Raw genomic sequence first — 24,836 nt, forward strand, 5'->3', positions numbered from 1 at the left:
GGTAGAGAAGGGAGGGAAAGGATTTCAGTTAGAAGTGGTCCCTGTGCAAATGCTTAGAGGTGAGAAAGTTCTCATTGTATCAGTGCCTACTAGGCACCAAACACTGTTGTAGGCATTGGGTATGACTTAAGATTAAATAACACAGTCTTAGTCCTCAAGAGGCTTGAGAGTGTAAGCATATGAACAGAAAAAAACCTGGTGGCCCAGAACACCATGACAGGCAATAGACAGCTATGAAACTCCAAAAGACATTGTGACTCTTTCATCCTAGGAAAGGAGGAGTCAGAGAAGGCGTCCTGGAAGAGGGGTCATTTGGGGATGGGTCTTGAGGGATGTATAGGAGTTCACTTGTGGAAAGTAAATAAAATACTCTTTCCTCCTCCTGGCACAGTAATGTAAAGAAGGGGCTCCCTCAGGGGTGCTCTGAGTCACCAGGACTCTGAGAAGCCAGCTTGCCCTGCTCCCAGCCTCCTCATTGATCCCCCTTCCAGCTGTGATGAAGCTCTCTTCCCTGTCCCCACAGGGTCCGCAGAGGAGAGGGAAGCCTTTGCAAGGGCCAACCACCAGAACAAACTGGCTGCTAAAGAGGAGACAGGGGTGGCCATGCGGATCCGTGCGGGCCAGGGCATGAACAGGGGCAGCGACTTTGACGTCTTTGCCCACATCACCAACAACACTGCCGAGGACCACACTGGCTGCCTCCTGCTGTGTGCCCGCACCGTCAGCTACAACGGGATCCTGGGACCCGAGTGTGGCACCAAGGACCTGCTCAACTTTTCCCTGGGGCCCTTCTCTGGTAAGGCCCTGTGTTCCTGGAGCAGCTGTTGACCACCCTGACGACATGCTAGGTTGTGCCCTGAGAGCTGAACGTGTGCCATCTACCTAACTCCCATCACCCTCACTGTGGGTCAGGCCCTGTCCTCGGCACTTTATAAATAGCAACCCAGTTCCTTCTTATAACAAAAGTAGGAGGTGGATTCTTTTATGGCCCCATTTTCCAGATGAGAAGACTGAGCACAGAGAGGTTAAGTAACTTTCCCAAGGCCACACAGGAAGTGACAGGATGGAGACTTGAACCTGTACTCGCAGCAACTATTCTGTTTCATTCCATCTCATCTTCGCAGGACCCCTGACTGCTTTCCCAGACTCTCTGCTGCCCCTTCCAGCAAATTCCTTTCCTCCATCTCCAGCAACTCACACTACAGGTGCCTCTCCCCAGAGCCCCTTTGAGAACCTCTCCTATTTCTCTGGAGGTTCTCAGGCTTAGAGAGAAGAGATTCAAGACGAGCACTACCCAGAGAACTTTCTGTGATATAAGGATGCCCTGTATCTGCGTTGTCCAGTGCGGTGGCCACTAGCTCCATGCGGCTATTGTGGGCTTGCAGTGTGGCTGGTGTTAATTATGGGACTAAAGTTTTAATTTCACTTAAACAGCCGCATGTGGCCGGAAGCTGCCATACTGGACAGTGTGGCTCTAACAGTGATAGGAAAGGAAAAGCCCTGATCTTCTCCTCTTCCATGGCTCCAGTGCCTGGTCTGGCCTCCCTGGGAGCAGATCCCCTTCCCCTTTTGGGGCTGAAATAATGTCAGTAGCTCACCCAGCCCTCAACCCTGGGCAGAGCCTCTGTCACTCTGGCTTCTTGGTCGGACGCCTGCACAGTCATCGTCCCCTTGATCCCTTTCACTGCTGGCTTTGTCACCACGCCTGGTTATCTCCCTAAAATTAAGCTGGAGGCCCTGAGAGGGCTTGCAGCTGCCGAGGTCACTTAGGAAGGCAGCACGGAGCCCAGTCTCCTATCCCCACCAGCAGCCCATTCTCCGTTCCTGCACTTGGAGCCTGTGGGCATGGGGAGGGCAGGGGGGTCTTCGAGTTGGGAGAGGACCTGTGGTCAGCATGATCTGAGTAGAACATCAGTCAACCCTGGGGCCTCTATCTCAGGCCCACCTCAGGCACCCTGGAGCCACACGCCAGGACAGAGCAGACCCTCTGTCAGGGTCCCTGAGCAGAGGCAAAGCTCTAGGGGCAGAGCCACGTGGCACCAGGGCTGGGGCCCCAACACTTATGCTGCTAAAAGGCGTGTTCGGAGGCCAGACTTGGCTTTGAATCTGGCCTCTCCCACCTTCTGTTATTATTATTATTATTAATTTTGGCCGCGCCATGTGGCATGTGGGATCTTAGTTCCCCGACCAGGGATCCAACCTGTGCCCCCTGCATTGGGAGCTCAGAGTCTTAACCACTGGACCCCCAGGGAAGAACCTCTCCCACCTTCTAGATGTATAACCTTGGACCTTGAATCACTCATCCATCAAATGGGGCATTAGCATGCCCCTCATGGGCTGCGAAGGAGATGTGTGCTCAGGAAAGATCTGGAAAGTGTATAATGGTGCCTGGACATGGCGGGGCTCTTCACTGTTCGCTGAGCAAGTGCCGACAGGTGTGCGGAGGCCGAAAAGTGTCTTTTCTGAACCCTGCTGTGCCAGGCAATGGTCTCAGGGCCGGGCTCAGTGCTTCCTGAGTCACTGCCAACCTTGCTGGTGTGCAGAGGACAGGACTCCATCCCTACAGGTGTGTGGGGTGGTCGGGATACCGAGGTCCTAGTTCCTGCAATTCTGCCCACAGGCTGTGGGCTCCGGCTATTTCTCTTCTCCATTCCAGGTCCCGGGTTCCCCATTTGTACAAAGGCTGGTTCATCTTTGAAGAGCCCTTCCAGCCCCTTTGTGTGAATGCACACGTGTCAGTTTTTCCTCACGCTCAGAACTGCTTCAAAGGGAGGAAGTGTCTTTCCTGGAATGTGTATCATAAGGTGAACTCCAATCTGAACCAGGGATGCCAGAATAACTTCCACCCAGGCTGCTGTTGAGTCACCCTTTGCCTCCCAGATACCCTCAGGCACTTCGCAGCATTCTTCTGCTTCAGCCACAGCCCCAGTGTTTCTTCCTGGGGATGTGTTCACAGCGGAGGGCTCCCTCCTGCTACGGAGACCTCTGAGGGGCACAGCCTGTCGGGAGAGGGCAGAGGAGAGCAGTGGTCCTGCGTGTTGCCCTCAGGTGGGGCTAGGCCAGGATGCCCTATTGAGGCTTCCAAGGCCAAAGTCAACCTGAGAGTGATTCTCCCACCCTGTGAGACCCTGAACTTTGGCTGAGTTGCTGGTTATTCTCTGATGATAAGATCTGGGGGATTTCCATGTGCTAGCGGACAGGAAGCCAGGCCTAGGACAGCTGAACTGAATCCAGCTGTCCCCCACCCCGCCTCCTTGCTCTCTCCCTTCCTGCCACCCACCCCTTCTCTCTCTCTGGATACCCTCACCCCTCCAGGTGGGTCATGAGGAATGCAGGCAGCGTGATCTCTGTGATGATCAAAGGAATCATCTAAGGAATGAATAGGCACTAACCACAAACGTTTACCTCTTTCAGCCAGCATCTGGCCCGAAGCCAAGGCCAAGGCCCCTGGCCTGTAGACGGCAATTCTCAAAGGTCCAGCCCCACGCTGACCTAAGCCTCCTGGAAAAGTTAACAGCTGGGGCCACCTCCTCCAGGCTCCTGGAGGACAATGGTTTCCTTCTTTCCTGTGGAGCTGGTCAGAGTTTCCACTCTGCTCCACCAGGTCCTGACCCAGGAATTTTCACTCCTTTTTGTCCTTTTTGGCAGAAGTTTTGGGTTTTTTTTCCCCCCACGTCATCTGAGCAGAGGTTGGGGCAGATCCACCCCAGTAATGAGTGACGAGAGGGCTGGGCACACATTTTCCAGAGAGTGGGACAGGGAACACCAATGTGCCCAGCCAGGACCTGGACCTTGACTCATGCAGAGAGAAGGTGACCGTCGGCTCGGGCCTTCACGGCCCTAGAGATGACCTCCCAGCGGGTGCTCACTGGCCCGGGCACCCCAGATCCTTGCTAATCTCCCTCTTTAACAGTAAGCTCAGGTCTCAAACTCAGAGCCCTCAGCAAATGAGAATATCGGCCTGAATTGAATAAACATGACTTTGTTTGCTGGTGTTTGTTTTTACCAGCTTCCTTCTACTTACGGTAAATGAGACAGGTTTTCTGCAAATAATGATGAAAAGGTTCCCTAAGCAAAAAAGGTTAAAAAGTGAGGGGACTGAAAGAAAAATTATTTAATGAGGAGTTACTCAGACGTGTGGAAAATCACATGAATGGCTGGAGTTTGGGAAACGCTGGTCTAGTGCAGGGACGGAGGGGACAGATGGCAGAAAAAGAAGAAACAGCATCTCCCATCATGGCACTGGGACAGTGAGGAGAGGTTGGCTGGGCTCCATGGAGCCCCAGGACCGTCCCTCCAACATTGTTGTTTGATGGGGGGAAGCCCGAGGAGCAGAAGGGATTTTTCCCAAGGTTCCCTGCGACCGAGTGAACAAGCAGGGCCTGTGGAGAATCAGTCCTGTGCCCTTTTCACTGCTCCTTCCTGCCTCCTGTAAGCTGGCCCCTGGTGCCCTAAGGCTTCAGTGTTCTTGTCAGAGAAATGGGGCTGCAATCCACACTTTGCTTCTCTGCAGTGGGAGGGGTTGGCCCTGCCGGCTTCTTTCTCACCCCTATCACTTGTGTGGCTCTTGCTCTGAAATGACCTCTGATCTTAGCTCCGCCCAGCGGGTGCCAGATGTCCCAGGGAACAGAGAGGGAACAGAGGAGAAACAGAGAGGGGAGGTCATCTTCCCAGGCTCACACAGTCAGTCAGTGGCCAAGCAGGGCCAGCTCTCCTGATCTGAACACTTACTGGCAGAAGTCTTTCTTCATCTGTAAATGGGTACAATTCTACCGACCTCATGGGGGGAAATGGAGGTCCTGAGAGGTGGAGTGACTTGCCCAGCATCCCCAGTTAGCAAAGGGCAGAGGCAGGATTAAAGCCCAAGCCTCCCCTCCCCACTTCCTCCCTGGGAGCCTTGGAGCCAGGGCAGGTGAGGGAAAGTGCTGGGACATGCACATCCATTCACCAGCTGTGTGACCTCGAGTTCATTACTTGCCCTCTCTGTGCCTTGTGGAGATGCCATAGGAGAGGTGGGGGCCACGATTCAGATGTCATGAGTGCGCTCCCCTCTCCCCTCCTGCAGAGAAGAGCATTCCCCTTCGAATCCTCTACGAAAAGTATTGTGACTGCCTGACCGAGTCGAACCTCATCAAGGTGCGGGGCCTCTTCGTCGAGCAAGCTGCCAACAGCTACCTGCTGGCTGAGAGGGACATCTATCTGGAGAATCCAGAAATCAAGATCCGGGTAAGGGCTGGCTGGGTCCCCGGACAGGTCCCCACACGTGCATGCACCTCCCTCCGTGCAACCTCAAGATCTCTGATGCCCCAGGTTCCTCAGATCCTAGGTTCATCAAAGAAAAGCATCATGAAGCAGAAAGAATTTGGGACTCACAGCCTCTAGGAATGAATCCTAAAATCCCAGAGTAGTAGGATCATGGCACTTAGGGATCTCAGACTCATGGACCCTTAAAAGCTAAACTACTAATGCTAGATTCCCAGGTCCTGGGGCCCTGGTGGGGCAGGAAGGGATGTGTTGTTAAGGGCACAGACTCTGGAGTCTATCTATTCATCTATAAAATGGGTGTTGTAAGGATTAAATGTGCATCTACAGGAAGCACATAGAACCGTATCCAGCACATTATGAGGGCTCAATAAAAACTGACTATTCTTATCACCAGCTTCATGGTCATCATAGTGATTCACTTGGAGGAGTCACAGCCCCAGATCCCCAAACGCTGCAGTTACAAATAAATGGTAAAGAGCAGAGCAGGAGGGAGTGGGCACTGTGTGCCAGACAGTCTGCTAGGAGCTTGCACATATTAGCTCAGTTAATCCTCATGAGAACCCTGTGGTCAGGCATTTCTCTCCTATGAAGAAACCAAGGCTCAGAGAGGGTAGTAACTTTGCCGAGGTCACACAGTGAGAAAGGGGCAGAGATCAGCCTGGCTCCAAAGACTCTGAGCTTTCCACCCTAGACCCTAGAATGAGGGAGGCATTTTACACATCCTGTGGGTTGCGTGGAGCCTCACTTCAGCTCCATGAAGGAGGCCTGGGCAGGTGTCATCATCTGTGTTTTCCAGATGAGGCGAGGAATGTTAGCGGCGGAGCTGGGCAGACATTGGGCCAAATTGCAGCAAAGATGGAGATGGCCCAGTTGGGACCCTGCATGCCCTTGAGGGGCTGTGGGCTGCTCTCCCTCCGTGCTGCCCCTGACATCTGTCCCATGCCTCCTCTAGATCCTGGGAGAGCCCAAGCAGAATCGCAAGCTGGTGGCTGAGGTGTCCCTGTGGAACCCGCTCACCGTGCCGCTGTCAGGCTGCACCTTCACCGTGGAGGGGGCGGGCCTGACCGACGAGCAGAAGACCGTGGAAATGTAAGTGCTGGTCCCTCCAGCCTGGGGGCCTGGGAGCAGAGGGCAGATGCTGCGGGGGGAAGGGCTCCCTCCAGCACTGAACCCAGGCCCGTAACCCCCTCTTCTCCCTTCCCACACACCCACCCACACACCCGCCTAATATTCCCCCGTGTCTACGCCCAAATACCCACACGTTAGCTGCGTTGTGTGCACATGTGTTCACAAACCTAAACAGGTACACATTCACTAAGCACCCACCTCGGGACACCCGAGTCCTCACATACACACAGGTGTACATGCGTGCCTGCGTGGTGTACCCTCATGGATACATATTTATATATACGTACACTTACGAGCATACACACTTCTTCTTTTTCACTTTTTCATTGTAATGTAATTTGCATAAAGCATACAAGTCACGTATGTACAGCTCAATGCATTTTCATGCATGTGGTCACATGAGCATCCACACTCTTACCCCCAAGCACGCCATCCACTTTCATGTACACACACACAAACACACCAGCCCCTCTACACATAGGAGGGCAGATGGCCCAGACCTTCAGAGAGTGGTGAGCGGGACCCATTTTATTCTGTCGGCACAAAGCTATACATCCATGGACTTTCTGGGCTAAGATCTCAGTAGTCATGTGTCATCCTGGCCTGTCCCCATCGTGGGGACCAGGCCAGGGCCCTGATCTCACCCTCTTTCTCTCTCTTTCTCCCAGCCCGGACCCCGTGGAGGCGGGGGCGGAAGTCAAGGTGAGGGTGGACCTGTTGCCCCGGAACGCGGGCCGCCACAAGCTGGTGGTGAACTTCGAGAGCGACAGGCTGAAGGCCGTGAAGGGCTTCAGGAACGTCATTATTAACACCTCCTAAGGGCCCCCGTGCCAGCCCCACCTGAGCCAGCCGAGGGCCCCCAACTTGACCCCAATCTTTATCCCAAGCTAATGAGCAAAATTTGCCCCTTCTTGGGCCCCGGACCCCAGGGCAGGGTGGGCTGCCTATGGGCGCTCTTTGGAATTGAATGTACTTCCGGCCCATCTGGTTCCCCTGAGCCTGGCTCCCCACCTCCCTCACCTGTGAGGAATGTTTTGTGCCTCCACAGTAGGAGCCCTGATCTTGGCTGACTGGGGCTTGGGGGGTGGGCCAGGGAGGAGGGACTCCCGCCTCCCTTCCCAGCCCAGATGCCATTTGGAAAGCCACTGACCACCCGCCATATTGATCAATTCCAGAGCCCCTTCCCTGGGAGCAGGTGAGAAAAAGTGTGCCCAGTGACCAGATCAAGGAACTGAGCTCCCTAGGGTGTCCTGAACCCCTTCCCCAGATTGTGCCCAGGCCCCATGGGCTGTTGGCAGAGCCTGAGCAGGTGCAGATCGGGAGGGTCCCAGGAACAGTCCAGACCCAAGCTCCCCCCACATCCCAGCAGCCCCGGCCCAATAGTACCCCCGCACCCCGCAATTGTGAGGCACCTACTAAGTGCTTCCTGGGCTCACACGGCCACCAACCCATTTAATTGCCATGGGAAACTGCAGAGTGGGAGCCGCTTTCTCGATGAGGAGACTGCAGCTTGGAGAAGGGAGGTGGCCCACCCTGCACCGCTGGATATTTGCAAGGCTGCTTAATATGAAGGTGCAGGAATGGAGCCAGGCCTTCTGGCTCTGAGTCCAGGGCCCCGTTCACCACACCAGCCCTGAGCTGACTGTCAGAGAGGCCATTTGGGGCCTGATCAAAAAGGATCCAGTTAGGATGAGGAGGTGGGGAGGAAATTGGAGGGGTTGGAGCCGTGGGTTTGAGCCCCAAGTCTGGCCAGCCACTGCCTTCCCCTCTCTGGGCCTCAGTCTGCTTCTCGGTCACAGAGTGGTGGAACCAGCTCGTCTCCAAGGCCCCTTCAGCTCTGCACTGCTGGTGCCTCATATGACTCGGCCTTGCCAATGACATTGAGTCTTACTCCCTGGCTTCACAGAGCCTTAGGTCACAGGCCAGGATGTTTCGGAGAATGAGACCATGACCATGACCACCTTCCTGCCCCCAGCCCTGTCTGAGTCCCCCACCTGTGCCCAGGCATCTTCCTTCAGAGCCCAGTTGTAGGGGAAAAGAGCCCCGGAGGCCCCTGTCCTACCCGTGACCCCACCCACCACAATGCGTAGACTTCACAGGAGCCTTAAGTTGCCTGTGCTGGTCACTCACCAACAAGGCTGGCATCTCAGCCACCCCCTCTTTGAAGAGCCAGGGCCCTGGAACACAGCCCTTGCCCCTGACTAAGCTCGGGGACCCCACAAGTTGCCATCTCTGACTTTACCCCTCGCTCTCTCCGTGTGACTGGGCCTCCCTCAGCCTGGAAGAGGGAAGCGGGGAGAATTCTGTATCTGGAGTGGGGTCAAAGCCTCCAGAGTCCCCCAGATCCCAGAGAGGGATTTGGGGAAAGTCACGCTGATGCACTTAGAACTTTCTGCTTTGCACAGGAAGAAGCACTTGAGCCGAAATATATATGTTCTATATAAATATTGCTCGATTTCTCTATGGTTTTATAAATACTTCTGGGTTCCAAGCAAGCAGTAGATGTGCTTTTGAGCCACAAAGAGCAAGTACCGAAATAAAAGAGTTTATTTTTCACATTCAAACCAGGTCTGGTCTGTTCGCTGCATGCTTTTGAGGAGGGTGGGTGGGTGAGCTCACTTAACATCTGGACCAGCCACTTCCTGCCTAAGAGCCTTTCCCTAGCCTCAGTGCCTCCCTCAGATCTAAACTTTACTGGCATTCAATGCTCTACAACTGTCCAGCTCCACCTCCAGCCCCTTCTCCAAACAAACCATGTTCAGACCAGAATGAACTGCCTGTATCTCTTCTAACATCCTGTGTACTTGTCAACCTCTTAGCTTGGAGTGCCCCTCTTTTTCCTTACCCAGCTTGTGAACTCCTATTCATCTTATAATGCTTAACACTAAAGTCACCTCTTCTGTGAAGCCTACCCAGATTTCTTCTCAGAACTCTGGAACATGGACAACTCAAACATTTATCACAGTGACTTTTAGTTCCATGTTGATATACCTGTCCCCCTCCCCATCCTGTCTGAAGTCCCCAAGGGCAGAGACCAAGAATCTCTTAAACATACACTAATAAATGCTGGATCAATGTGTTTCAACTCAGCTCACATAAGACCAGTGCTGTACAGTAGAAATATAACGTGAGCCACAAATGCAAGCCATATATGTAATTTAAATTTTCTAGTGGCCATATTAAAAAGAGAAAAAGAAACAGGTAAAATACATTTTAATAATCCATTTTATTTAAACTAATATGTCTGAGATATTGTTATTGCAACACATAATCAACATAAAAATTATGAGTGAGATATTTTACATTCTTAATTTTCATACAAAGTCTTTTAATGTGGTGTGTATTTTACACTGACAGCCTGTTTCAATTTGAACTAGCTGCCTTTCAAGTGCTGCATGGCTGCAGGTGGCTACTGGCTACCACATTGTGTTACCGAGCAAGGGCTCATGTGCCTGCCACACAGAAAGCCAAACTCTGACAGTGGGTGCTTGCAGCAAAGTAAGGTTTTATTTGCAGGGCGCCAAGCAAGGAGAATGGGCAGCTCATGCTCAGAAGACCTGAACTCCCCGATGGCTATCAGGGGAAAGACAGTGTGAGGGGATATGGTCTGGCTTTCAGGGGAAAGACAGTGTGAGGGGATATGGTCGCAGGATGCGTGATCAGCTTGTGGCCCTTCTTCTGATTGGTTGGTGGTGAGGTAACAGGTGATGTTTCAGGAATCTCAACCTGGTTCCAGCCAGTCTAGGGTACGTGCTTGCGGTCAGCATGTAGCCGCCATTCTCCACCTGGGCGGGGCGGGGGGGGGGGTCTTAGTTTCTACAGAACAACTCAAAGATACGCATCAGATCGTTATCTATATCCTTTCAGGAGGAACTAGGAGCCCTGTGACTCTATGGTCCTCATCAGTAACTGCTTGAATCTGCTCTTTGGAACTCAGGGAAAGCCTAGGAGACTAAAGCCTTTTTTTTTTCAAACAAGAAACAGGGGACACAGAGGGACTTTTGTACCTGGGAAGTCCCCACAAGGTCCTGCTTGGTTTCAGTCCCCTCTTTTCGTTGATACTCTTCAATCCTTAGGGGAACAGGGGTGGGACAAGAAAGTGAATAAAGTTTTGGACAGAGAGAGATGAATCATAAACTCAGCAGGGGAACTCAGTTTCAGGGGACTCAGGTTCAATTGAATGGTTCCAGGTCTAGACTGATTCCAGGAGTGTGGGGATTTGGTCATTCATCTCATTCCCCACCAATGAAGCACTAATCAATGTTTATTGACTGAATAGATGATGGAAGACAGTCTCTGCCTTCAGGGAACCCATGTTGAAACATCTGACATGCATGCAAAAAATAAATCAAACTCAAAGCGTGACATCACATTTTCGGGGTGCTAAATCCTTCTGTTCCTTAAAAACTACACCTGGGTCTGGCCTTGATGGCCTGAGCATTTTATCAATTAGTGACCAGCAAGAAAATAGAAAACACTCGGCTATTTCAGGTGGAGAGGGAGTTTACAAGGGAAACTGACTCCAAAAACATCTGAGGTGCTGGAAGAGCAGAGGGAGAAGGAGTGGTACCCAGATATCGGGAAGCAGCTGCCACCCAGGATGCTCAGGGGCCCAGGAGCCGGTCCCCACCCCCCAGCTGCTGGAGGCACTGTCACTCCAGCTCTGGAACCAACAGAGCTGCCGAATCTACAAATCCTGCTGAAGTCAGCCCTGGTAGGAGCCAGAGGCAGGCTGGCATCTCTCATCCTCCTGCCTTCTCCCCACTGGCAGATCCTCACCAGAAATAGCTGGTGAGGGGCTCTGGCAAATATCATTTTCAGGCTTCCAGCCCCTGAAAAACAGAGATGGCAAGGCAAGGGTTGGGGGTCATGGAGCTGAGTGGCCGATACCTATGGCTGCTCCCTTTGTAAGAACACCCTTCCAATCATCTCCACCTAAGGAACTCAGCTTTCAAAACCCTGCTCCAGAGAGACCTCCTCTGTGAAGCCTTCCTGGACTGCAGCCAACTGCTTCAAGCTCTGTTCCCCTTGGCATATGGTAGAGAGCCCTTTACAACACTCAGGTTAGCCTGGATTAGGACCAGCTGCTGATGTGCCTGGCCCATGCTCTGGAGCACCCCAAGAGCAGAGTCAGGGCACACCTCACACAAGGGGGTCACCAAGTGGACGCGGTACTGCCAACTCTAGCTCTCAGGCCTGACCGCCTCGCCTCCTGAAGAGAGACAGGGCTGCCCCGGCCAGGTCTGCCAATGCTGGACAGATTTGGAGGTCCCTCCTGACCACCCCCTAGGCCTGCCCCACCCCTGAGAGCTCACTAGCCAGGAACCCAGGAAGGAGGAAGGCTTTGCTGGTCACGTGGGCCCATTAGAGACAGGGGAAAAGAGCCTGAGCTCCTTCTCCACAAACCAGAGGCAAGGGTTGAGTCTGCGGCCCTACACAACAGTGCTGGGCACAGCTCCGCGGCAGCTCAGAGCTACTGGGCCCAGACCAAAGCTTGGCTCATAGCCTGGGTGTCAGGGGCCTGGATTCTGGAGCCAAACAGACCTGGGATCAAATCCTGGCTCTGCCACGGGTTCACAGTGTGGCTTCAGGCAGGTTCTCAAACTCTCTGTGCCTCTGCTTCCTCATCTGTCGAATGGGGATGATTTGGTGTCTACTTTCATGACTGGTGTGTAAGTTCAATGTAACAGTGCCCATAAAATATTCAGCTGGCTCCTGGCACATTCTAACCACATCAGCCAACTTTCCTCCAGGTCAGCAACATTTATATGCACTGAGTTATTCACGCCTGAAACAATCCTATCCAGTTTTTCCCCCCATTTTACAGCTGGTAAGGTGCAGAGTGGGGAGACTTGAACCCAGGCAGCCTGCCCTCCCCAGGGCACGGCCTAGCCTAGAGGAGGCCCGATTTCTACTGGAACCCTCCCTTCCCACCAAGTGCTAGGGTGCACGGGGCAGAGGCCTCCACAAAAGCCCTCATGGAGTGGAGGTCTGATCAGGTCTATCTTTCCACCCCTAAAAGTCCCTCTCCTTTCCAGCTGCTCTCGTTTACCTGGGATGCCTGCCAGCTCCGCCCCTTGGCCTCAAGTCAAACCCAGAATAACAGAACTTTAACAGAGTCCAAGAGGAGAGGCTTAAGTGGGAGGGCCTGGCAGGGGCCTCCTAGAGGCACATGTGCCTTGGGGCCAGGACAAGGTCATCACAAACACTTTCCCAGCCTCCCCACTTCCCTCCCCGACAGGCCTGAGCACACACACAGAGATGCACGCCCACGAGACCGGGAAGCCCTGTGTCTTGTTTCAAGATGCAAAGTCCAAAGGGTTCCATTAAAAGCAGAAGGAATGACAAAAAAGGTGGTGCATACAGCCTTGAGAACGCAGGATCTCTAACGACCTGAAGTTGAGCAAGAGAAGCAGACATGAAAGACCATGATCCACGTAATTCCACTCGGACAAAGTTCATGAACTCATCTGTGGTGTTAGAAGTTGGGGTCGTGTTTGCCGTGGCAGGGGAAAGACTGGACAGAAGCACGAGGGGGCTTTTGGGGCACTGGGATGGCTTTGATTTTTTACATCTGGGTGCTAGGTAAACAAGTACATTCAGCCTGTGAAAATGTGTCAAGTTCAAAAAATATAGTACTTGAAGTTTCTAAAATTAAGTCCAAAGTGGGGTGGAGACTTGATCCATAGACCCTGGCCACTGGGAGTAGCAAGTCTCCCATCAGCAACCCCCAAGGTCTGAGAAAGCCAGAGCTAAAAGGCTGGGCTCATAAACATAGTTACCATATGACCCAGCATTTCCATTCCTAAGTATAAACCCAAGAGAACTGAGAACATATAACCACACAAAAAGTTGTATGTAAATGTTCATAGCAGCATTATTCATAATAGCCAAAAAGTGGAAACAAACCAAATGTCCATCAGTCAACGAATGGATAAATAAAATGTGGCATATCCATACAATGGAATATTATTTGGCAAGAAAAAGGAACGATGTACTGATACATGCTTCACCATAGATGGACCTTGAAAACATTATAATCAGTGAAAAGAAGCCAGTCACAAAAGACCACATTTGTATGAGTTCATTTATATGAAATGTCCGGAAGAGGCAAATGTATGGAGATTGAAAGTAGATTAGTGACTGTCTGGGGCTGGGGAGCTGGAGGGATTGGGAGGGGGTGACAGCTAAAAAGCATGGGGTTACTTTCTGGGGTAATGAAAATGTTCTAAAACTGATTGTAATGATAGATGCACAATTTTATACTAAAAGCCATTGAATCGTACACTTTAAAAGGGTAAGTTGCAAGGTATATGTACTATATCTCAATAAAGCTGTTTAAAAATAATTAATAATGAACAAGGGGCAAAAGAAGAAGGCTGAGCCCCAGAATCTGACTTGATTCAGATTCAGGAGGTCTGCCTGGGTGTGCTGGTGACCTTGGGTAAAGCTCTTCCCTTCTCTGGGCCTTAGTTGGCCCTGCTGTCACAGGGGGAGAGGAGAGAGTAGCAGCAGAGGAGTGCTGAAACGCCACTGATGTGGGCATGTTATCCATGACCACATAGGCTCCTGGCCCAGCCTGTGGAGTCTGGGGGTCCCCCAGGGCTAGTAAACCCCTAATCGTTCATGAGATCTTTGCACTCTGGTCACAAGTGCAATGTTCCCTCAACAGTCTTTAAAAATGGGAGAAGAGATGCTTTTCCAAACATTGCTTTCAGCCACTGCTCCATGTCAAGGATACCAGAGGCGCAGTGGAAATCTCAGTTTCTCTCTAGGCCCTTAGTCAGTTCCCAACTCCACGTCAGCTCATTCCAAAGTCATCTGGAGTAAACATACAGAGAGACCAAGGAGAAATGCCAGCCAGACCAGGTGAGACAGGGATCCGCCTTCACTTGGTAAGTGAAGCCCATTTACAGATGGGGAAACAGGCACAGATGGGGCAGGGGCAGGTCCATGGTCCCAGATCCAAGGCTGAACCCAAGGACGTTTCTCTTTCCACTTGCCTTGAGCAAGCCTAAGAGCCTACTATGTGCTCAGTCTGAGGTGCTCTCCAGAAGGGATGAGAGAGGGCCTCCAACCAAGTGTGGGCAGCCCCTCCCCAGGAGTCCTGGGCCTCTGTCCCATCTCCCCTCTCTCTCTTGCTGTGTGACTTTGAGGAAGCCACTTTCCCTCTCCAGGCCTTTGTCGCGCTGGAGTTCCCAATTACTGCCCTGTCACCCAACCCAGGGTTGTGATTATGATGGGAACAGGTCTTACAAACTACAAGTAAAGGGCTGTAGAGATGGAAGCCAACAGGAACTCCAGCCATGTCTGAGAAAGGCAAGATGAAGGCAAGCGACTGAGGCTCATTTATTTAACCAGGGGCAGCTATGGGGTCAGCAGAGGTGGCTGTTGCCTGAAGGGAAAGGATGAGGTGGCCTGGACCAGGGTGTGGCTGTCTTGGAGTCATCGGAATGGATTTGAGATACACAGAGGAGATTCATTCACTCAACAACATCTTTTTTTGCCCCGACTGTGGGCCAGGTGCTGCGTTAGGCCCTGGGGATACAGTGGTCACCATGGCAGGCCTGTCCTACAGAGCATTCAAGCAGATCACCAGTGTGAAGTGAGATGTGTCAGAAAAAAAGACTAAGCCTCAGGATAATGGGGCCGTCAGCACAATCATAAGAGCAAGGGTGCCAAGCACCCTTTTAAATGCATCACATGCATGAACTTGCTGGGTCCTCACAACACCCTGTGAGGCGGGAGCTAGTATTACCTTCTCCACTCTGTGGGCGAGGAAACTGAGGCCCAGAGAGGTTACGTGACATGTCCAAGGTCACACAGCTAGAAAACAAGGAAGCTAGGACGCCAACCAGGAAGGCTGGGTTCACAGCAACTGCTCCTAACCTCCTGCTCTGTTGTCATCTGTCTTGTGATGTGGACTTACAAAACAAGAGGGTCTTCTTCGACAAGGAGGTCAGGGAAAGCCTTCTGAGAAGCTGATGTGGAAGCTGAAACCCTAGGGAGGAGGAGCCAGCCCAGGGAAGGGTTGGGGGCAGGTTCGGGGGTGGGGGGTGGGTGCAGAGGCCATTTCCCAGAAAGCTGATGCTCTAGGTTCTGGGACCCTCACTTGTGTGGGGCCTTGTTCACACAAAGATCACAGGCAGCTGTGGAGTATTGCAGGCAGGGAGGGGAGCCAGATTGCTATCAGGAAGCATTTCAATGTAAACATTTCTGGGAAATAGCTTGAAAAACGCCCAGAAGAAGGGAATCTGAAACTAGCAAGTCTCCAGCAATTTATGATGATTTCTTTTCACATTCTTCATAAATAATCACTTTTGTACTCAATTTTATATTTGTAATTTTATCTTATATTCTTTTTATTAAAGATGGTCCCCCCACCCCAAATTAAAACTAAATCCATGATGTGATAACACAGCCTTCTCACTAGAATGGTTAAAATGCAAAGCAAAAGAAAAAAAAATTCGAATTGTTGGTGAAGATATGGAACAATAAGAACTTTCCTATGTGACTGTGAGGGGACTGTAAATAGTTATGACCACTTTGGAAAACTATTTGCCATATCTTCTAAATGTACAATCATTTATCTTTATGAGGCAGCAATTCCACTCATGGATGTTTACCCAACAGAAATGAATCCATATATTCTCTGAAAGACATGTGCAAGAATGTTCCTAGCAGTCTTTTTTTTTTTTTTTCTTCATAATATCCCAAAGCTGAAAATAGCCTAAAAGTCCTACACTAGCAGAATGGATATATAAATTGGTATAGTCGTTCAAAGTAACACTACAAGAAAGAATGAGAAAAAACTAAATGACACCTACATGCAACAACTTAGTTGAATCTCACAAGCATGTTGTTAAGGACACTGAATGATTTTATTCATATGAAGTTCAACCCCAGGCAAAACTCATCTATGATGTGAGAAGTCAGATAGTGGTTGCCTTTAGGGAATGGTTAGTAACTGGAAAGGGGCACCAGGGAGGCCTCTGGGGTGCTGGTGCTGGGCTGATTGTTGAGCTGGGGGCCGGTTTACATGGGTGTGTTCAATTTGGGGGAATTCATCCAGCCATACGCTTATGACGTATGTTTTTCTATATGCATGTTGTACTTTAATGAATGCTTCCCTCTCCAATGGTATAAGCTTCAAGCCCCTTGAAACCTTGACTTGACCTTGAGACCAGAGAAGGGTTTGGAATTTATTACCATGCGGTGGTTCCCACTGGACGGTTGTGAGCAGCAGGTGATATGATCTCCTTGATGCTTTAGGAAGCTCCCTCCAGCCACCCCAGGGAGGGAGTGATAACGCCAGGGTGGCAGAGGGGAGGCTTGGGAGGGGCTGCAGAGATGCCCAGTGATGGGGGAAGGGCAGAGAATTCTTCCTGGGCGGGACCTCAAAGGCAAGACAGGGGCGGAGGAGGTGGAGGTGGCTGGGGAGGATATTTTGGGCAAAGACAGGGAGACTGAAATAGAACAGGGGCAGCCAGTGTAGGGGGCTGAGGAGGAGAGGGAGGGCTGGTCTCTGATCATTCCAGAATGAGCTTTCTTGCCCCCTGCCCGGCCAGGCTCAAGCTCCAGCCCTGCCCAAGCCTGGTACACCCAGCTCCACATGGAAGCCAAATCTCTGTCAGCCAACTCCCCCTTCATTCCTTCCTAGGCCTCGCCAGCTCTGCTCATGGAAACTCTGAGGGGCCCACAGCCAGCTCTTGGCAGCCACCCAGATGCTCACAGAGCTGACAATTTGTCTCTCCTCAGTCATGACTGGTTTTATTTCCACTCTTCCTTGTTTTATTGACTCAAACCTTCGTGAGGGCGTCCTTGGGGCAGATTTAAAGCTCGATGATGTTGTATCTTGTATCATTGAGGCACCTGGTGGCCCTGGTGAAGTGGGTAGTACTAACCCATTTTACAGATGAGGAAAGTGAGGTCTGATGAGGTGAAGTGACTTGGGGCCAAGATCACCCACTCAATCAGGGGCAGAGCTAGATTTTAACAATACAAGAACAGTAACAGTTGCCGTGTATTAGCACTGAGGGGAGCCAGATGCTGTGCCGAGCACTGTGCAGGCATTTGCCCATTCGGTCCCCACGACGACCCAGGGGAAGAAGCTGCAATTATTATCACCCCTTAACAAAACTGTTTATTGAAGCCTTAAGTACATGTGCAGAAAAGTCCACAAATCATAAACTGAACCCAGCCATGAAACCAGCATCCAGGTTAAAAAATAGAACAATTGACACACTACCAAAAGCACAAGTGATAAAAGAGAAGATTGATAAATTGGACTTTATAAACATTTAAAACTTTTGTGTTTCAAAGGATACCATCCAGAAGTGAAAAGGCAAAACACAGGATGGGGAATATATTTGAAATCATCTATCTGATAACAGTCTAGTACCCAGAATATATAAAGAACTCTTACAACTCATTAATAAAAAGTCAAATAACCACATTTTAAAATAGGCAAAGGACTTGAAGAGACATTTCTCCAAAAAAGATATACAGATGCTAATAAACAAATGAAAAGATGTTCAACATTATTAGACATTAAGAAATGAAGGTTAAAACCACAAAGAGATGCCACTTCAGAGCAACCTATAAGCTGGCTATAATCAGTAAACAGATAATAAGTGTAGGCGAGGATGTGGAGAAGTTGGAACACTCATACACTGCTGCTGGAAACATAAAATAGTGCAGCTGCTTTGGAAAGCTGTTTGATGGTTCCTCAAAAGGTTAAACATAGAGTTACCATTTGATTCATCAATTCCATTCCTAGTGGAATTAGAGAAAAAAACCATATGTCCACCCAAAAAATTGAACATGAATACTCATAGCAGCATTATTCATAGTAGCTTAAAAGTAGAAACAACCCCCCCCCCCACAAAGTAGAAACAACCTAAATGTCCACCAACTCATGAGTGGGTAAATAAAATGTGGTATATTCATACAATGGAATATTATCCAGCAATAAAAAGGAATAGAGTACTGATACATGCTACAACATGTGAAACCTGAAAACACTATCTTAAATGAAAAGACCATATATTCTATGATTCCATTCTATATGACACGTCCAGAATAGACAAATAGACAGAAAATAGATGAGTGGTTGCCTAGAGTCAGGGGATGGGAGGGGTGGGGTCAAGAGGATAGGGAGTGACTGCTAATGAGTATTTTCTTCTGGGGATGATGAAAATTGTTATAAAATTATATTATGATGTTGGTTGCACAACTCAAATATACTTAAAACTACTGACTTGTACACTTTAAACAGATGAACTTTATGGTATGTAAATTATATCTCAATAAAGCTGTTTAAAAATAAAAAGATACTCCATGCCTTTTTTCATGCAATACCTGGATTGCCCCTACCTTCTCCTTGCTATCTGAATGCCCCCAAAATAGCTGATTGCTAAGGCCCAACTCAAATGTCATTACAAAGATTTCCTTGATCCATTCCCATCAGAAGTAATTTCTCTCTCCTCTGAATTGCCACATTAACTCACATCATTCACTCAGACATAATTTACAAGGCATCCATCATGTGTCTGGCACTTATTACATTTCACATGATTATTTAAGACCTCATTTCATCTCTGCTACTACACTGTAACCTTTTGGAGGGAGGAGATTGTATCTTGTTCCCTTCTGTGTACTCAGAACCCGCCAAGTGACTGGCACACAAAAGGCATTCAAGGAAGGTATGTGGATTTCATTCTACATTTCCTTTTTCTCATATCAGCTTCCTCCCAGGACACCGCTTCGCAATGGCAGGTTCCAGGCCTGATGCATCATTGTATCCCACATAGAAATTGCCTAGCACTTAGTAGGTTTTTTTGTTGAGTAAACACAAAATGATTAAATGATGAATGTGGCTTTAATTTCCATCATAACTGTCGGCCAAAGCTTTTGAAAGGAGGTGAGACTTACCTCCAGGTGTGGAGGATGGGTAGGGATAAGTGAGGATTTGCAATCCAGATAGGGAACAGCAAGAAGGAAGGAGCACGATCTTTCAAATATCTGCATGGTACAGGAAACCATAAATGGTGCCTAGAAGAATTAAAAGAGAACCAAACAGAACTTCTAGAAATGAAAACTATTAATAACTGAAACTTAATACTCAATGATTGAGCTTGACAGCAGATTAGACAGAACTGAAGAGAGAATTAGTGAAGCAGAAGATAAATGATCCAGAATATAGCACAGAGAAATAGATAGATGTAAAACATGAAAGAGAATTGGGAAGGCATTGAAGACAGAGTGAGAAAGTCTAAAATACGTTTATTAAGAGTTTCAGAAGGATGTAAGAGAGAAAAAGAGGCAGACACAATAACTGAAGAGATAATGACTGAGAACTTTCCAAAACTGATGAGAGCTAATAATCCACAAATTCAAGAATCCCAACAAACCCCAAGCTAAATAATAAGAATAAATCCATGTCTAAATACATAATAGTAAAGCTGAAGAACATCAAAGACAAAGAGAAAAATCTAAGGAGCATCTAGAGAATAAAATAAATTACCTTCAAAAGAGTGACAGGTTATGCTGACTTCTAAATAGCAACAATGGAAGCCAGGTAATGGTGAAATGCTATCTTTGATGGACCAAAAGAAAATAGCCACCCAAATAAAATTCGATACCCACCAAAATGTACTTCAAGAACAAAGTTTAAATAAAGACATTTTCAGACAAACAAAATCAGAACTTTCTGCTCATAGAACCTCATTAAAGAAAATTCTAAAGGATATACTTTGTGTAAAAGGAATATTAACCCTGATGGAAGGCTTGAGATAAAAGTAGAAATGAAGAGCAAAGAAACTGATAAATACATCTGCAGGTCTATTTGAACATTAACTATATATAAACAATAATATTAATGTCTGGTAGAATTTCTTTCTCTCTTTAGTATTTGATAGAATTATAATACATGAAAACTATGGCATATATGTCAGAGTAGCATTGCAGTGGCTGGGAAAAGATAAAAGGTACTGATTATATAAATTTAAATATTCATGTTGTAATTTCAAGGACAACATTTAAAAAATAGAAAAAATGTATAATCTCCAAGCTGGTGGAGAAGGGAAATAGAATTAAAAAATAATCAATTCAGAATAGCCAAAAAGAATAGAAAAATAACATAGAAAGGGTGAGATGAAGAGAAAACACAAAATAAGCGAGTGGATATACACCCATATACATCAATAATTATATAAAATATCAAAAGACTAAATGCTCCAGTTAAAATATAAAGATCGTTGTATAGCTTGGATTTGAAAAATCCAACTATATGTGGTTTACAAGCAGCATACAGGAAACATAAGGATATATAAAGATTGAGAGTAAAAGGATGTAATAAAATATAACTTACAAAAGAATGGTGGTGTGACTATATTAACATAAAATAAAAGAGACTTTATCATTAAAAGTATTACTAGAGATAAGAAGGCTACTGTATAATGGTAAATGCTTTAATTTATAAGAATATATAACTATTTTAATTTTATATACACCTAATGACATAGTTTCAAAACATACAAAACAAAAATTGATAGAATGATAATTCAATACATCTCTCTCAGTATTTGACAGAATATGGAGACAAGTCAGTATGGATATAAAAGATGTATTTATCAGATAGGGATAGGTTATGCCTCAGTAACAAAAAAATCTGAAGTCTCAGTGGCTTGGTACAACAAAGGTTTATTTGTCAGTCACACAAAGTCCAGTGGAGTCAGGCAGTTCTCAGGACAGTTCTCCTCCAAGGAGTGACCCAGAGATCCAGTCTGCTCTCATCACATGCCTCTGCCATCTCACTCTGTGGTTGCCACAGATGCTTCTAAAGAAGAGAAAGTGTGGAGGAAGCACACTGGCTCTTAATTGCCTTGGTCCAGAAGTTACACATATCATTTTCATTCACATCTCTTTAGCTAGAACTGGTCACATGTTCTCTCCCATCTCTAAGTATACTGAGAAGTGTAGTCTGCCTATGTCTCCAGAAGAGAGGAAAACCAGGCAGAAGTGAGAATCTATAGTCTCTACTCAGAGGATTTGAACAAAACAGTGAAAAAACTTGACCTAATAGAAATATATAGATAACTCTGTGTCCAATACCTTATCTTCAGACACATAAGACAATTTACAAAATTTGACTATAACCTGGGCTATAAAGCCAGTCTCACCAAATTTCAAAGAACCAAAATCATACAGAGCATATTAGCTAACCAGCTATTTCTTATAACTAAGGTATAAATCAATAATAAGAGATAATTAGAAATTTCCATATGCTAGGAAAATTTTAAATACACTTCTAAATAACCTATGGGTTAAAGAAGAACTGATAAAGGAAGACAGAAAATATTTTGAATGAACTGATAGCAAATTAATTCATATAAAAATTTGTGAGTGTAGGTAAATCAGTACATAGAGGGAAATTTATAGTCTTAGATACATATGTCAGAGAAGAAAAGAAGCTGAAAATTGATAAAATAAACATCAACTCCAAGAAGTTGTAAAAAGAATGTCAAGGCATGGGACTTCCCTGGTGGTGCAATGGTTGGGAATCTGCCTGCCAATGCAGGGGACACGGGTTCGATCCCTGGTCCGGGAAGATCCCACATGCCACGGAGCAACTAAGCCCATGTGCCACAACTACTAAGCCTGCGCTCTAGAGCCCACGAGCCACAACTACTGAAGCCCCCACGGCTAGAGCCCGTGCTCCACAACGGGCAAAGCCACCATAATGAGAAGCCCGCGAGCTGCAATGAAGAGTAGCCCCCCGCTTGCTGCAACTAGAGAAAAGCCTGCGCGCAGCAATGAAGACGGAACGCAGCCAAAAAAAAAAAAAAAAAGGAATGCCAAGACAAATCCAATAGAAGTAGGAAGAAGTAAATAATAAAGGCATGAACAGAAAATAATAAAATAAGAAAGCAAAGATTAAAACAGAGCCAAAAGACGGTTCTTTGAAAAGGTAGTAAAATTGATAGACCCCTGAAGGAAATTGGTCTAGAGAAAAACAGAACTGGCACCAAAAAAAACAATATTAGGAATAAAAAGTGGGACATCACTACAGAGGCTGCCAGCATTAAAGAAAAAAGAGGGTATTCTGAACAACTTTGAGTCAATACATTTGAAAGTTTAAACCTGGAAAGGTGTAATATACCAATTTTGACTCAAGACAAAATAGAAAACCTAGAGAATCCTCTAATAATTAAGAACACTGAAAATCCCTTTCATTAAGAAAACTTTAAGTCTAGATGGTTTCACTAGCCAGTTCTATCCAACATTCAAAGAAGAAACAATTTTAGTCTTCCAGAGAATAGAAAAACAGTAAACAATCCCCAATTCATTTTATGAGATTAACATAACCTGCCTACCAAAAACAGCAAGAGGATACAGCAAGAAAAGAAAGTTACGGGCCAATTTTACTCGTAAATATAGATGAAAAATCCTTAATAAAGTGTTAGCCACAAAAATCACGATATAAAAGGATACCACAAAAGTGGGCTAATCCCAGGAACACAAGGTTGATTTAACAATAGAAAATCTATTCATACAATTCAGCACATAAACTGATAAAAGGACAAAAACTACACGCAGAGAACCATGTGATAAAAAATTAATATTTAGTCATGATTTTAAAACCAAAAAAATGATCATCTACAACATTAGGAACAGAAGGGAATTGACATAATTTGATAAAGATTATGTCTGTGGCTACCATAATTAATGGTAAAATATTGCAAGCTTTTCCTTTTGAGATCAGGACGTCAAGGACGCCCACTGCACCCATTTTATTCAGCATTTTACTGGCAGTCTTATCCAGTGCAGTGAGGCGAGAAAAAGAAACAAAAGATGTAAGATTTGGAAAAGAAATAAAAGTCATCTTTCAAAGGTGCTATAATTAGTATGTATAGAGGAACCCCAAATGATCTACAACTATGTTATCTAAATTAACAAGAAAATTTACCATTTTTACTGGATTCAAAATAAACATATTAAAAATGTTTCCATATAATCACCCACTGAATTATTGAAAAAAGGTACTGGGGGGAAGATTTGCACTTGGGGGACAAGAAGGTCTTCTGAACGTTCAGAGATAAACCTGTCGGAACAGGTTACCCTGTGTGTGAGTGAGCTTCCCGTCACTGGAAGGGTTCAAGCAGGGACAGGATGGGCTGCGGCCAGGAGTGCTGGAGAAAGAAACTGGGCTCAGAGCGAGAGGCTGGTTCTCCCCAGGCTGGACCTCAGCTCTTCCCACACTTGTCCCTGGGAGGCAGCCTCTCTCCTTTCTTCTGGTTCCTCTCAGAATCAACTTAATCCTTCTGGTAAAGTGGGTAAAATAAACCAGGATTTACGGCTCCAGAACATGTTGTAACAATCCCTAATCTTATCGCTTCCCACCTCCCTCTCCTAGGCTTTCCTTTCAGAGAAAACCCACAACGGCATTTCTCTGGCCCTGCCTCCTGCCCCCGCCCCCCGCCCCACCACACTTATCTACCAAGTTCAAGTTCTGCGGCAAACGGAACAGCTCCCCCGAGGGCTGTAGGTGCTGGCCTAGGGGCTTCTCCACAAGCACAAACTTGAGTGGGTTCACCCTGTTCAAAGCCTTCAAAGTCTCCCCGCTGCCTAGAGTCATGTTTTTTTTCCAACACCACAGACCCCTTTGATAAAGGCAAATCTTTCCTTGCAAATAGCACCCCACTGAGTATTTACTCGGTGCCCAGCACCGTGCTAAGGCTTTACGAGCTTGATTCATGGAATCCCCCATGAGTCCCCATGAGGTAGGACCTATTATTAGCTCCCCAGGTCACTAAGTGGGGACTTGGGACTGGGACTTTCTCAGTTCAGGCCACACACTCTGAAACACCATGCCATGTGGTTTGGTTTGGTTTGGTTTTTGTAACTGTTTTTCAAGTGAAATTTAACATAGTCCCTTAAAGGCGCAACACAAAGGCACAACACGGAACAGTAGAGCTGCTTTCACTGGAGCAGGGATGGAGGGCCTGGACTTCTCAGCTTTGCCACCTTATCCCCCAAAGCAGCTCCCCCATACCACTCAGCCACCAAATCCATAATCCTCACCAGAGGGGCCCAGGAGGTAGAGCACATAAGCATGCAGACCTGGGTCAGTCCTGTGCTCTCTAGCTACCTGACCTTGAGCCTTGGTTTTCTCACCTGCAAAATGGGGCTAATAGGCCTTCCTACTTTCGCAGGGTTATTGTGAGGATTAAACGAGATGGTGAATGTAAGGGCTCATCATCCCGAAGGTGCTGCATACATGTTGTCTGCGCTTATTGGCCGTCTCTGGGGATTGGGGTAGCCCCTCGGCACCTCCCTCTGGACTCTCAACACGGCAAACCAGGGGCCATGAGCTCTGGAAGATGCCGCAACCCAGGTTCACGTCACCTGTTGAAAACTCATCCTCTGGTCATAGCACTTTC

The 24,836-nt window shown here is 47.6% G+C and overlaps 2 protein-coding genes across 7 annotated transcripts in view; one reads left to right on the top strand and one right to left on the bottom strand.

Annotated features, from left to right (window-relative positions):
* The window catches only part of TGM2 (transglutaminase 2), a 32,314-nt gene extending 23,357 nt beyond the window's left edge, over nt 1-8,957 (top strand). The window contains exons 10-13 of the mRNA XM_082430178.1: nt 524-796; nt 5,066-5,226; nt 6,218-6,354; nt 7,062-8,957. Coding sequence (XP_082286304.1) covers nt 524-796; nt 5,066-5,226; nt 6,218-6,354; nt 7,062-7,212 — 722 coding nt within the window. The 3' untranslated portion in view covers nt 7,213-8,957. The remainder of the gene's footprint in view (nt 1-523; nt 797-5,065; nt 5,227-6,217; nt 6,355-7,061) is intronic.
* Nucleotides 8,958-11,195: 2,238 nt separating this feature from the next.
* Nucleotides 11,196-24,836, bottom strand: part of RPRD1B (regulation of nuclear pre-mRNA domain containing 1B) — an 86,837-nt gene continuing 73,196 nt past the window's right edge. For 4 of the 6 annotated variants that reach the window (XR_014254811.1, XR_014254812.1, XM_082430329.1 and 1 more), the window contains one exon: nt 21,077-21,232. Coding sequence is in view for 3 of the 6 variants with exons in the window: in XM_082430329.1 (XP_082286455.1) it covers nt 21,128-21,232 (105 nt within the window). In the remaining 3 variants the exon portion in view is untranslated. Of the gene's footprint in view, nt 11,226-16,267; nt 19,447-21,076; nt 21,233-24,836 lie in introns of those variants that run through there. The other 2 variants (XM_082430328.1, XM_082430325.1) reach the window with 2 other exon arrangements.

The sequence above is a fragment of the Balaenoptera physalus genome, assembly GCF_965194825.1.
Source record: "Balaenoptera physalus genome assembly, chromosome: 16".
Classification (NCBI taxonomy): Eukaryota; Metazoa; Chordata; class Mammalia; order Artiodactyla; family Balaenopteridae; genus Balaenoptera; species Balaenoptera physalus.